General features: G+C 43.8%; 1 protein-coding gene across 1 annotated transcript in view; it reads left to right on the forward strand.

The window, feature by feature from the left end:
• The first annotated feature begins 301 nt into the window (after positions 1-301).
• Positions 302-13,348, forward strand: part of ruvbl2 (RuvB-like AAA ATPase 2) — a 30,634-nt gene continuing 17,587 nt past the window's right edge. Inside the window, exons 1-7 of the mRNA XM_059953985.1 lie at positions 302-381; positions 2,042-2,096; positions 2,736-2,791; positions 5,447-5,588; positions 6,947-7,076; positions 10,336-10,402; positions 12,371-12,477. Of these exons, the coding sequence (XP_059809968.1) occupies positions 373-381; positions 2,042-2,096; positions 2,736-2,791; positions 5,447-5,588; positions 6,947-7,076; positions 10,336-10,402; positions 12,371-12,477 (566 nt within the window). The 5' untranslated portion in view covers positions 302-372. The remainder of the gene's footprint in view (positions 382-2,041; positions 2,097-2,735; positions 2,792-5,446; positions 5,589-6,946; positions 7,077-10,335; positions 10,403-12,370; positions 12,478-13,348) is intronic.

Raw genomic sequence — 13,348 nt, forward strand, 5'->3', positions numbered from 1 at the left:
ATTCTAAAAAAAAACTTAAAAGAGAGAAGAAAGAATTGATATAAAACTTATAGCATCTCAGAGAATGCCAACTATTTCACATCTCATGTGTCAGTAATGTTGATGTAGATTAAAGGGAACAATCAAATTGCACACAACATCCAAAGACAGGATGTGGATTAATTGTAACTGAAGGGGGAGAGTCGGGCCTTGGATGATGGGAAGACACCTTTGTTATTTTTCGGAAGGGACGTTTATCATCCGCCGAGCATCGGAGGGACTGGGGGGACACTTTGTACAGGGCGGAACCTCGGTGCAGGGAGACGGGTCTGGTCGGACAGGAAGTGAGTCTGGTAACCCGGTCTGTCGTTGGAAACCAGGGACTGCGGCAACATGGCAACGGTGAGGACAGAGCCTGTGTGTTTGTGTCTGTGCGGGTCGGAGAGAGCGAGAGAGAGAAGGCGGGCGAGGGTGGTGGGGACGGGAATTCACTAACGGGGATGGAGACCCGGCACCGTCCCATTAATGCAAAGAAACTGGCGGTGGGAGTCTTCGCGGGCCCGGGGCACGGTCACGCTCCCTCCTCTTCTCCCCTTCTCCCATATCAAAGTTCGAAGTAAATTTATTTTCCAAGTGTATATGTCACCATATACGGACCTGTGATTCGTTTCCTTGAGGGCACACTCAATAAATAACTATAACAGAATCAATGAAAGACTGCTCCAAATGGGACGGACAAGTTTCGATGCCCCCCCCCCCATCTTCTCCCTTTCCCCTTATCCTTCCTCTCATCCCTCTTCCCTCCCTTCTCTCTCCCCTATCCTACTTCACTCCACCTCATAATTTATGCATGGTTTATGAAGTTACCAGGAAAGCTGACAAGCATGGAAGGCTGGTCGAGAAGGTTCAGTCGCTTGGCTTTCAGGATGAGGTAGTAAATTGGAGTGGATATAGCTTCATGGGAGAAGTCAGTGGTAGTAGATGGTTGCCTCTCTGACTGGAGTCCTGTGACTAGTGGTGTGCCGCAGGGATCAGTCCTGTGTCGGTTGTTGTTTGTCATCTATATCAGGAATCTGAATGATAATGTGGTAAACTGGATCAACATTTGCAGAGGTCACCAAGAATAATGGGGCGGGGGGGCATAATGGGCAGGGAGGAAGATTAAAGACTTGCAACGTGATTTGGACCACAGGAAAAATGACAGATGTAACTTACCGCGGGTAAGTGTGAGGTGATTCACCTTGGGAGGACAGAAAACGGTAGGACTTGCTCAGGGCCTGTTTCTGTGCTTTAGTTGGCTATGATGCTATTTGAAGGGGCACTTCTTCAGTCAGAGGGTGGTGCAAGTGTGGAATGAACTGCAAGTTCAGCGGTAATGGTTATGAGAAGTTTGGATAGGTTCAATGATGAGGGACGTGTAGATGTTCTGGGTGCAGATAGATGGGATTCCGTGGGAGACCAGACTGGCACAGACTAAATGGGCTGAAAAGCTTGTTTCTGTGCTGTAATGCTGCAAGATGTTGGAATAGTCATCCTTCCATCTGGACCTGACAAAGGATCTCGGCCTGAAATCTCAGTTCCCCTTCATAGACATTGCCTGACATTCTGAATTTTTCTAGCATGTTGTGTGTGTTGCTGTGGATTTCCAGCCTCTGCTGACTCTCTTGTGTTTATAATGTCCTGATCTTGAATGAATCGGTTCTCATAACTATGTGCTATTCGACATACTCTGGGAGTGGGTGCAGAGAGTGCTAAGCCAGCTTTCTCAAGCAGGGGCCAGAAGAATGTCCTGTTTCCCATCAGTACCACAACAAATACAGATGTATTCTCAGCTTAATATTCAACCCGTATCAACAGAAAGGTGGCTGAGCTACAGGACATGTGCATGGCTGTTTATTAAAAACATCCAGTCAAGGTTTCAAGGAAGAACGCTTACGGGGAACAGTGGGTTGTGGTTGTATTTATTTTGTGATTTATTTGTAATGGTTACATTGAGAATATTGTGTTTATTTAAAATGTGGTTTTTTAAACCATATTGCATAAATTTTGTTTTTTTTTTCAGACCACCACAACAAAGGTTCCTGAAGTGAGGGATGTCACCAGGATAGAGAGAATTGGTAGGTTTTCCTCCATTGGCCTCAACATTATCAATATGTTATCTGTTCAGAGCACCTCACACTTACTGTTGTCTTCCTGACATGGGAGCACTCGCTGGCCTCTGACCCAGACAAGGATTCAGTCAGAATTTTCCCCTTGCAAGTCTGCATTGACTTTTAGTTTCCAGTCTGCCCTGGCAGAAGGCTTCAACTGAATCCAGAGACTTTCTTTGGTTCAGTCCCTCATTGGGTGACCTCTCCACCCACTGAGATTCTGGGGGGAGCAATACTTAATCCGTCTTAAATTTGTGAATTATACAGCACAGTAGGATAGTGGTTAGTGTAACGCTATTATGGCGTCAGCAGTCTAGGTTTAATTCCCACTGCTGTTTGTACATTCTCCCTGGGACTGCATGGCTTTCCTCTGGGTCCTCTAGCTTCCTCCCACATTCCAAAAAAAGCATATGGTTTAGGGTTAGTAAGTTGTAGGCATGCCAGGTTGGTGACACGTGTGGCACATCCCTAGACTGTGTTGGTTGTTGACAAAAACGACACATTTCACTATATGTTTTAATGTGTATGTGACAGATAAGGGTAATATTATGTGAAATTAGCATCAGGGCAAAGTTAAGCTAACCGGTGTCTGCCTACTTCTCACAGGTGCCCATTCACACATCCGTGGTTTAGGACTCGATGATGCCTTGGAACCCCGACAGGTACGGACTTGGCCCGCACAGAGGCAGTGAATTTGGGAGTGTTAGGTGTATTAGTTTTTAATTGTCACACCTACCAAGATACAATGAAAAGCTTGTCCAGTTTACTGTTCTTACAGATCAAATCATTACACAGTGCATTGAGCTAGAATAAGGTAAAACTATAACAATGAAGTGTGAGAGCTAACGAGAAAGTGCAGTGTAGGTAAATGATAAAGTGTAAGTGATAAAGTGATAGATTATGAGGTCAAGAGACCTATCATACGAGAAGTCAGTTCAAGAGCCTGAAACCAGTGGGTAGAAGTTGTCCTTGAGCCTTGAGGGGTTAGGGTTAGAACTGGAACAGTTCATTCACTTCGTCACATTAGGCTTGGCCTGGGAATTCGCCTCACACACATCACTGATCTGGCTGTTACTGTCATTGTCACGAAAGTACCAGAGCCAGATCCTCAGAGCTTTGCTGTGTATAACGAGTTAGAGTGGACTTTGGTGGTTTTGGCTTAGCAGACTATCTGGCCATTTGGATGTTATTCTTTTGAGTACCCAACCAACACACTTAATTCACATTTTATTTCAAGTGTTACAGGGTAATATGATAAATTTTTCTGTGTACCAGGTGCTCTCTTTATGCACTACTTAAGATATATTTTACTGTAACTTGTAGTAATTTTTTAATGCATTACACTATTCTGCTGCAAAACAACTAATTTCATGACATAGACTTTATTATGTACACCTGCTCATTCAAAAGTTCAAAGTAAAGTTTTATTAGCGGAGTACATACATGCCACCACATACAACCCTGAGATTCTTTATCCTGTCAGCATACTTCGCAAATCGATAGAACAGTAACTATAAACAGGGTCAATGAACAACAAACTGTGAAATTGCAATTATAAATAAATAGCAATAAATAAGAGAGCATGAAATAACAATGTAGAATCCTTCCCTAAAAGTGAGACCTTCGGCTGTGGGAACACCAGAAACAGAATGAGTGTAGTTATTCCTTATTTTTCAAGAACCTGATGGTTGAGGGGTAGTAACTGTTCTTGAACCTGGTGGTGCAAGTCCTGAGGCTCTTGTCCCTTCTACCTGATGGCAGCAGTGAGAAAAGTGCATGGCCTGGGTGGTGAGGATCTCTGATGATGGATGCTGCTTTTCTACAGCAACGTTTCATGTAGGCCTGCTCAATGGTTATGAGGGCATTACCTGTGATGTACTGGACCAAATCCACTACTTTTGTAGGATTTTCCACTCAAAGACATTGGTGTTCCTGTACCAGGCCAAAATGCAGTCAGTCAACACACTTTCCACCACACACCTGTAGAAGTTTGTGAAGGTTTTTGATAACATGCTGAATTCCCACAGGCTCGAGAGGAGGTAGAGGCACCGTTGTGCTTTCTTTGCAATTATATTTATATGTTGGGTCCAGGACAGGTCCTCTGAGATAGTGACACCAAGGAATTTAATGTTACTGACTCTCTGCACCTGCGATCCTCCGATGATTACTGGCTTATGGGCTCCTCCTTTTTCTCTCCTGAAGTCTACAATCAGTTCTTTAGCCTTATAGACATTGAGTGAGAGATTACTGTTATTACATCACTCAGCCAATTTTTCAATCTCCCTCGTGTATGCTGATTCATCACCACCTTGGATACAGTCCACAACAAACTTGTATATGGTGTTGGAGCTGTACTTAACCACACAGACATAGGTGTTTGCATTAATGCAAATATCTAATCAGCCAATCTTGTGGTAGCTCAATGTATAAACGCATGCAGTTGGTGTTCAGACCAAACATCAAAATGGCGAAGAAATGTGATCTAAGTGACCGTGGAATGATTGTTGGTGCCAGATGGGGTGGTTTGAGTATCTCAGAAACTCCTGATCTCTTGGGATTTTCACACACAGGTCTCCAGCATTTATAGAGGATGGTGCAATAAGCAAACAATCCAGTGAGTGGCAATTCTGTGTGGAAATGCCTTGTTAATGAGAGAGGTCCAAGGAGAACGGCCAGACTGGTTCAGGAAGGTGACAGTAACTCAAGTAACCACATGTTACAACAGTGGTGTTGTAGAAGAGAATCCCTGCATGCATAACGTGTTGAATCTTGAAGTGGATGGGCTACATCAGCAGAAGACCACCAACATGCACTCAGTGGTTCATGAGTTAATTAATAAAATGGCCACTCATGTATGTCAGTGATAATTAACCTGATTCTGAATCTAAAGTAAAAAAAGTATGTGGAAATTGCCCAGTGGGTTTAAAAGACATGTAAGAACAAAGCCCAGTGAGTCCACAGACCCCTTGTTTAATGGTACTGGTCCATGGCATAAAAAAGGTCAGGAATGTGAGGAATCATCACCTAGTGAAATAGGCACTGAACCATCAGGAAATCCCAGGCCATCGCAAATTAAATGTTTAGCTGGAGTTTTACTGCAGATATATTATCGGGGAAGTGGTCTGCAAAACCCTGGTGATTGTGCAGACAAGCCCCTTCTGTCAGTTGGGGAGAGGGCTCCTAAGTCCTAATGTATTGCTATGTCCCAAGAGACACCATTAGTCTCCAGTTAGATCTTTATTTCCTGAAGTTTGAAACTTGCTTACTGGTTTCCTGCTGTTGGCATCTCCTCCTGAGTGTCGGCTGTTCCTCTGCAGGTGTCCCAGGGCATGGTGGGACAGCTCAGTGCCCGGCGTGCCGCTGGAGTCATTCTGGAGATGATCAAGGAGGGGAAGATCGCTGGAAGAGCCATTCTCATTGCTGGCCAGCCGGGAACAGGGAAGACAGCAATTGCTATGGGTAAGGAATGCCCCTCCATTGCCGTTGGTGCACAGTAGTGACAAAGGAATTTAATGTATATTGACAATGTATAATGAATACTTCCATTTAAAAGTGTCATTTTTTTTCAAATCCAGAGCATGCAATAAATTTCATTAAAATGCAATCTTCACTGCAGGTATAAATGGGAAGGTGAATGTGATATTAATTATGGATATAAATAGAAATGGAAATTGTTCCGTTCAGTTAATTGCTCTTTCCACATAACAAGCAACCTCTCTATATTATTTCATGGACTGTGGATTAAGCTCAGCACTGTCTAATAGTCCTTGAACTAAGCAACTGGCTCAGCTGTACAGAAGCCATTAAAAGTGGCATTACATGTTGGCTAGACTGATAAGAGGCAGACTCACTCCCCTGGAATAGATTAGCAAACCCAAGTAGTTTCAATGAAATGCTTTACCAGCAGATGCCACCCAATTTAGAATATGGAAGGCTGTGGTATAGATGCAGATCAATGTGACCAGACAGAAAGGTAGTCCGACATGTACTAGAGGAGTCGAAAGTCCTGTTTCTGTGCTGTAGTGCTCTGACTCTTAAGCTGGCCTTCAATGATTTAAAATTTTCTCTCGATCTCCAGCTTGTTTAACCACTGCACCACCATATCATAGAACATTACTGCACAGTACAGGCCTTTCAGCGCAGTGTTGTACCGACCTTTTAAACTACTCCAAGATCAATCTGACTCTTCCTTCTCACATAGCCCTCTTTTTTTCACATTCCCTCCCCCATACTTCCCTCCAGTCACCTTAAAATTATGCCCCCTTGTATTAGCCATTTCTGCCTATGCAAAGAAGTCTCTGGCTGTTTACTTTATCTGTCTTTTATCATCTTGTACACCTATATCAAGTCACCTCTCATCCTCCTTTGCTCCAAAGAGAAAAGCCTCCGATCACTCAACCTCTCCTCCATAAAACATGTTCTCTGATCCAAGCATCATCCTGCAACTTCTCTGCACCCTCTCTAAAGCTTCCACATCCTTCCTATAATGAGTTGACCAAAAATGAACCCAATCTTCCAAGTATGATTAAACAAGAGTTTTTATTGAGCTGCAGCGTTACTTTGTGATTCTTGAACTCTATATAAAGGAATATTCTGACATTCTTGAACTAGAGTTTCATCAATTTTGTGCCTCAGAATCATCATTTCCAATGCTGCCCAGCATTTCATTTAACCATTTAACATCTAAAGCAGGGGTTCCTAACCTGGAGTCCACATTTAATGGTATTGGTCCCTGGCATAAAAAAGAGTTGGGAACTCCTGTTGTAAAGCATGAAGTTGTGTTTGGTGTTTAATTGAAACATGTTGTGCTCCCTCAGGGATGGCTCAGGCCCTAGGGCAGGACACACCATTCACAGCTATTGCCGGCAGTGAGATCTTCTCTCTGGAAATGAGCAAAACGGAAGCACTGACGCAAGCTTTCCGCCGGTCCATCGGAGTCCGCATCAAGTAAGCATTCGCAATTGCTCTTTTTAAGATGAAGATTTTTCAGCTTTGTTTGTCACGTGCATTGAAACATACAGTCAAACGCATTGTTTGCGTCCAATCAAATCACTGAGGGCATGCTGGGGGCAGCCCGCAAGTGTCGCCACACTTCAGGCGCCAACATAGCCCGCCCACGTCTCACTAGCCCTGACCGTGCATCTTTTGGAATGTGGGAGATCAGACAAACTCCTTACAGGCAGCAGCAGAATCTGAACCTCAGTCAGAGATTACCAGCGCTGTAAAAGCGTAGCGCTGACTGTGACACTACTGTGCCACCCTTGTACTCAATGTTTAGTGTTGAGGTAGAATAGCCAACTTACCACTCAACTGATTCAGCCTTGCTCATCTGACTGGTTTAGCCATTGAGTCACATTGGGTTTGATCAAGCCCAGAACCTGCTCCCACCCCTAGTGTTTTTACTTGTACACACCCCCCCCCCGTAGTAGTGTTGTCACCAACAATTTTTATTTAGAGCTGCAGAGCAGAATCGGCCCTTCAATCATTTAGAGCCATACCACCCCAGCAACCCCCGACAACCCTGATTTCACCCTAACGTAATCACAGGACAATTTGCAATGACCATTTAACCTACCCTTGGACTGTGGAAGGAAACTGAAGGACTGGGAGAAAGCACAAGCATTCCACGGGGCGATGTACAGAGACTCTTTACAGGGACGCTGGGATTGAACTCTGAATTCCAACGTCATGCTCACTGCTATTCTGAAAACTCATGCACGTTGCTCAGTCACACTTGTGCACAAGGAGTACATTAGACCTCTGCGCATTGTTCTGAAGTCTGAACAGAGAAATGTCACTTTTATACAAAATTGATTGGCAGTTACAGAGATTGACCGTATGATAAACTGTGTGTGTTCGAATTCCTTACTTGCCTGATCAGTCATCATTCACAATACAGGTGTTAATAGTCAATGGAAACTACAAGTTAACAACTGATGATAATTTGAAGTTAGTAAAGTACAGTCGGCCCTCCTTATCTGCAAGGGATTGGTTCAGGGACCCATCACGAATACGAAAAAATGCGGATGCTCAAGTCCCTTATTCAACCTGTCTCAATGCAGTGGACCTTCGGACCCAGCGGAACCCCAGACCTTATTTAACCTGTCTCAGAGTGGTGGACATTAGGACCCAGCGGCGCAGCTCTGAATCTGCAGTGTTTCTGTTCGTGAAAATAATCAGGATCACGATTGAAAATTAAGTGGAAATAATAAAGCAATCAGAAAGAGGTGAAACGCCATCAGTCATTGTAAAAGCGTTAGGCTACGTCGGTCAATGATCGGAGCAATTTTGAAGGATAAAGTGAGAAAGGCCCTGCCCCGATGAAAGCTGCAATTATTACTAAGCAACGCAGTGGTTTAATTATTGGGTTTTGGGTTCTTGATCCTCCACATCAACCTGGCACGGTGGAGAGCACCCTCAATAGCAGTCTGTCACTGGATCGAACTCAGGAACTTCTGTTTCCAACCCCAGTGCTAAAACATACATTCTTAAGTGCTTTATATGCATTGAAAGGTAAAATATATACTATATACTCAGAAAACATTTGACTGACGCTAAATAATACCAGATGTACCTGTTCCGACTTACTTAGTAAGAGAACTTCTGATTTTTCGATCCTGATCCACAATAACCCACGCACATCCTCCTGTATACTTTAAATCATCTCTAGATTGCTTATAATACCTAATACAATGTAAATGCTATGTAAAATAGTTGTTATACTGCATTCTTTAGGGAAGAGCACTTCCAGTTTTTCACGACTCGCGGTTGGTTGAATTCGCAGATGTGGAACCCGAGGATAAGGAGGGCCGACTGTAATTAACCCCTAGTCAATCCTTGTCTTGTCTCAGTTGGCCAAATGGCACTAGTCCTTTGCTGTGCAAAGGGAAGCTATGCTCTTTGACGATCTCTTTTCCAAGGGCTCTCTTGCCTGGGTTGACTTCATGCTATCTGTAACCTATCCTTGCCTGTACATTACTTCAACCCTTGCCTTACTGCAACTTCTCCAGTGGATTATAAACTCTGCCCCTCAGCCACACTGGTTCTGGGCTCAAGATGAATAATCTCAACCCCAGAGTCAGCTGCCTATTTCCCTGCATAGATGCTGCCTGACTTAATGAGTTCATCCAGCTTTTTGTGTGCATTGCTCCAGATTCCAAACATCTGTCTCCCTCAACCGCCCTGTTGGCTTTTGATACCTGGCTTCTGTCAGAGGCCTGTTCAAGTGTATTTAAATTTCGGGGTGGCACAGAACATAGTGATTAGCGTAATGCTATTACTGGACCAGCAACCCAGGTTCAATTCTGTTGCTGCCAGTAAGGAGTTTGTGCATTCTCCCAGTGACCGTGTGGGTTTCTTCTGGGCATTCTGGTTACCTCTCACATTCCAAAGACACACTGGTTTGTAGGTTAATTAGTCATATGTGTGTAATTGGCTGGCACAGGCACATTAGACTGTGCTGTACCTCTAAATAAATACTTACAAAAATAAAGCTGGAAGTAAATTACTATAAAAATAGCTAGAAATTAATTTTAAATTGCTAAAGCATATATCAAATCGTTTCCCACGCCTGCCTTTCCAGGTAAGGTTGGTGAAACCCTTTGGATCAAGGACTTGTGTTACAATTGGCTGAATGCTGAATGCATGCAGATCCCCAGCAGCCGAGCAGAGGTCAGATGTGCCTGTGGACCATTCCTGAGTTTTGCATTGCTATATGCAAGTACAGAAGTTGTGAATGAAGATAGGTCCTATCTCTACACAGAACTGCTAGCAAGTTCATGGCCCAAACAGACATTCCTTCCAGACTTTACCCAGCCTGCTCCTAAACTATAAATATATTGCCTTGTTCCTGTTCCCTTTTTCCTTATTGTGTCACTGAGACTTTAAGACCACGGCATTACTTGTTAACTGCTCATCTTTTAACTTCACCAACTTTGGACATTTGTGTGTAATCTTGGCTTTTGTTTCTGAAGAGCAAGCACTTAATAATTCAGTAATGCAGCAATATAATCCACCCATCAGCAGTTCCTTGATATCAGCTGCTGAGCTTTGACTTCAGGACAGAATGACTTCCAGTCAACGGTACATTAGTGAGTCTCTTGCTGTAACTTTGAAAATCTGAAGCTTGTGAAGTTATGGAACTTATGATTCTGTGACCAGGAGCGTTATCTTTTGCTAAGTTAGGATTTTCCTTCTTCCAAAACAGAGAGGAAACTGAAATTATCGAAGGAGAAGTTGTGGAAATCCAGATTGATCGACCGGCGACTGGGACGGTAAGTTCAAAAAGACTCTGATTTTGTCACTTGTGCCTCTGGGCAAGGACACAGGACAAGGTTGCTCGGCTCCTCAATCCTTCCCTCTCAGTCAATATGATCATAGTTGATCTGCCCCAAGACTTATCTCTTCCTCTGTACCAATTCACCATTGCCCTTGAGTCCCTGAATCTTTCAGAAATGTAACTACCTCGATGGAGAATTCCAGAGAAATCTCTGAGAAAAGAAGTTTCTACACACCTCTTAAATATTTCTCCCTTTACCTTCTGACTAAAAGGCCTTTACTTGCCAGCATCTCCTGTTAGTAGAATCAAAGTATCTAAGACCATTGAAGAGCTAACTCCCATGGCATGAGGGAGACACTGGAAGTGACTGTCATCTGTGTTATCCAAGGGTCATGTCAAAATCAGGGGCAGAAGGAAAAGAGAGAAAACAACAATGTTCTTTGTAAATACAAATGAAACCTCTACCCGCCCCCCACATTTATTACCCCGTCACTGCACTGTAAAGACTAAGCCACCTTTTATAATGCTGTTTACATTGTAAATACAGGTTGGTATTTACATGATTATGCACATTTTTGTCCTTGACATTTCAGTGATGTGCGTGAAGTTCGCAGAGAAATCCTGTACTGTCTTTCATCGCTGCATTGAGCGCTGTAAATGGCTGTGAAGGCAGGTCTGACAAACGGAGTTTAGTGAGAGGAATGGAAAATAAGAAAACACTGTTAAGGGCAGATGGGACCTTTCGAATACATTGCAGATTTGCAGATTTTTGTGGTGACATTGAATCATTCTGGAATAATTTATTCTAATATTTTTGTTTACCGAAGAGTCTGATTAAATAGGATATATATGATGCAGCGAGTTTATCTCTGGGACTTCATCCAACTGGTCTGCAGGCACATGTCCCCTGTGGAACGTCCCATCTCCTCCTTGTTTCTCTATAATCCTGAAATATATCCTCTCTCAAGTCCATCAACACCTCTTTGATTGTTAAAAAAATAACTTTCAGCAGCCAACAAATCAAGCAGCATGTCTCAGTCTCAATGCTCCAGTCTCCTCACTGTACGAGTTGTACCTGAAGTGTGTATGACAGTGTCTGGGGCATTTGGGTATGGGTCTGGAGAACAGTATGAATTTTTTCCCAGAGTGGAAATAGCTAGTTCAAGTGGGCATAATTTTCAGGTGATTGGAAGAAGGTATTGGGTGGCCGTTGGGGATAGGATTTTTGCACAGTGGTACGTATGTGGAATGTGCTACCATATCTGGTTGTAGGGGCAGATATTCAAGATTCAAGTGCATTTATTATCAAAGAATGTATAACTTACACAACCTTGAGATTCGCTTGCTCACTGGTAGCCACAAAGCAAGAGACCCGAAAGAGCCCAATTAAAAGAATGAAAAGAGTAATGCTTGATCCGCAAGAGAAAGAAAAAATATTCAAATCATGCCAACAGTTGAAGCGAATAACAACCTTCCAGACCAAAGCTGAGTCCTCAGATCCAACCCCCAGAGAAGAGCCAAAGCCTCACTTATCAGTTCATCGTTTTAGTTCAAGATATATTAGGGGCATTTAAGAGACTTAAATAGCACGTAAGTGAGAGAAAAATGGAGGGCTATGTGGGGGCTTGGGGGTGAAGGGTTAGATTGATCTTAGAGTAGGTTAAAAGGTTGACACAACATCAAGGGCCAAAGGGCCTGTATTGTGCTGTAGTGTTCCATGTTCTACAATCTGTAATACAACTGGCACAGCCATTGGGAAGGAGTCAGTGAAAATTGAAGGTCACACCAAGTCAGCAAGGATTTATCTGATGTTGCGGGAAAGTAGATAATCTGACAAGTGCAGTCTAGTGTCATCAAACCTTGCCAGCCTTGGTCTGGGGTGCTTGGTGCTGGCCCAACAGTTCAGGCGTTGCTCATCTAGATTTGCTGCAGAGTGCTCATGTGTTTTCTTTCTTTACTGTAGGGTGCAAAGGTTGGGAAGTTAACCTTGAAAACCACAGAGATGGAGACCATCTACGATTTGGGAACGAAAATGATTGAGTGCTTAACAAAAGAGAAAGTGCAGGCTGGGTGAGTATTTACAGAGGTGCAAACAACAGTAAGGAAGAGCATTTTATTCAGTAGATTTTAAAAACCAACAAGGCAACTGAAACAAAACTTAAGGAGGGAACAAATAAAACGTGAAGGTAAGCTAGCCAAAAATATCAGAGGATACCTGCTTAGATCTGTCCTATCTAATGTTTGATGGCTCTGGGCTTGTAATTGCTGGAGTTTAGGAGAATGGCGGGGGGGTGGGGGTGGGGGGGTGGAGGACGGCGGAATCTATGCTTTTACCTCTAAGTTTATTTTTATGTAATTATTTTTTCTTTATAACCAGTAAATATTGTTTTTATTGCATGTCACACCAGCATTGCATTGCAAATCCCTAAAGCATGTATATGGCAAATAAAGATGATCCTGTAGCGGTGTGCTACACGCAGCGCTAAAATTACGACACGGAGTCGGTAACTGCAGTCGAAGGAAAAAACTTTATTCGAAAACTTCAGCCTCACTTTTAAGCCTCTGTCAACCGGCCCCCCCATGGCGCAGAGGCTCCAAAGCTCTGTGCTCGCAAACCCCCGTAGGCTATCTAATTGTGAGTCGGTTCGGATACGCTAGGAAATGGGTCGCCACATAACCCCCCCCCCCAGAACCGGCGATACACCCCCCAATGTCCACAGTCTGGGCCAGAACCTGCTTGGGAGGTCGGCCTCTGCGCCGAGGCGCCGGAAACTCGGCCAGTTGCGCCAAGTCCACATGGGCCGGTTTGAGGCGGTCCACCGTGAAATCCTCCTCTTTCCCCCCAACGTCCAGCACGAACATGGACCCGTTGTTCCGGAGCACCATAAACGGCCCCTCGTATGGCCGCTGCAGCGGTGGCCGATGCCCGCCCCTTCGTACA

This window comes from Hypanus sabinus, chromosome 29, assembly GCF_030144855.1.
Source record: "Hypanus sabinus isolate sHypSab1 chromosome 29, sHypSab1.hap1, whole genome shotgun sequence".
Classification (NCBI taxonomy): Eukaryota; Metazoa; Chordata; class Chondrichthyes; order Myliobatiformes; family Dasyatidae; genus Hypanus; species Hypanus sabinus.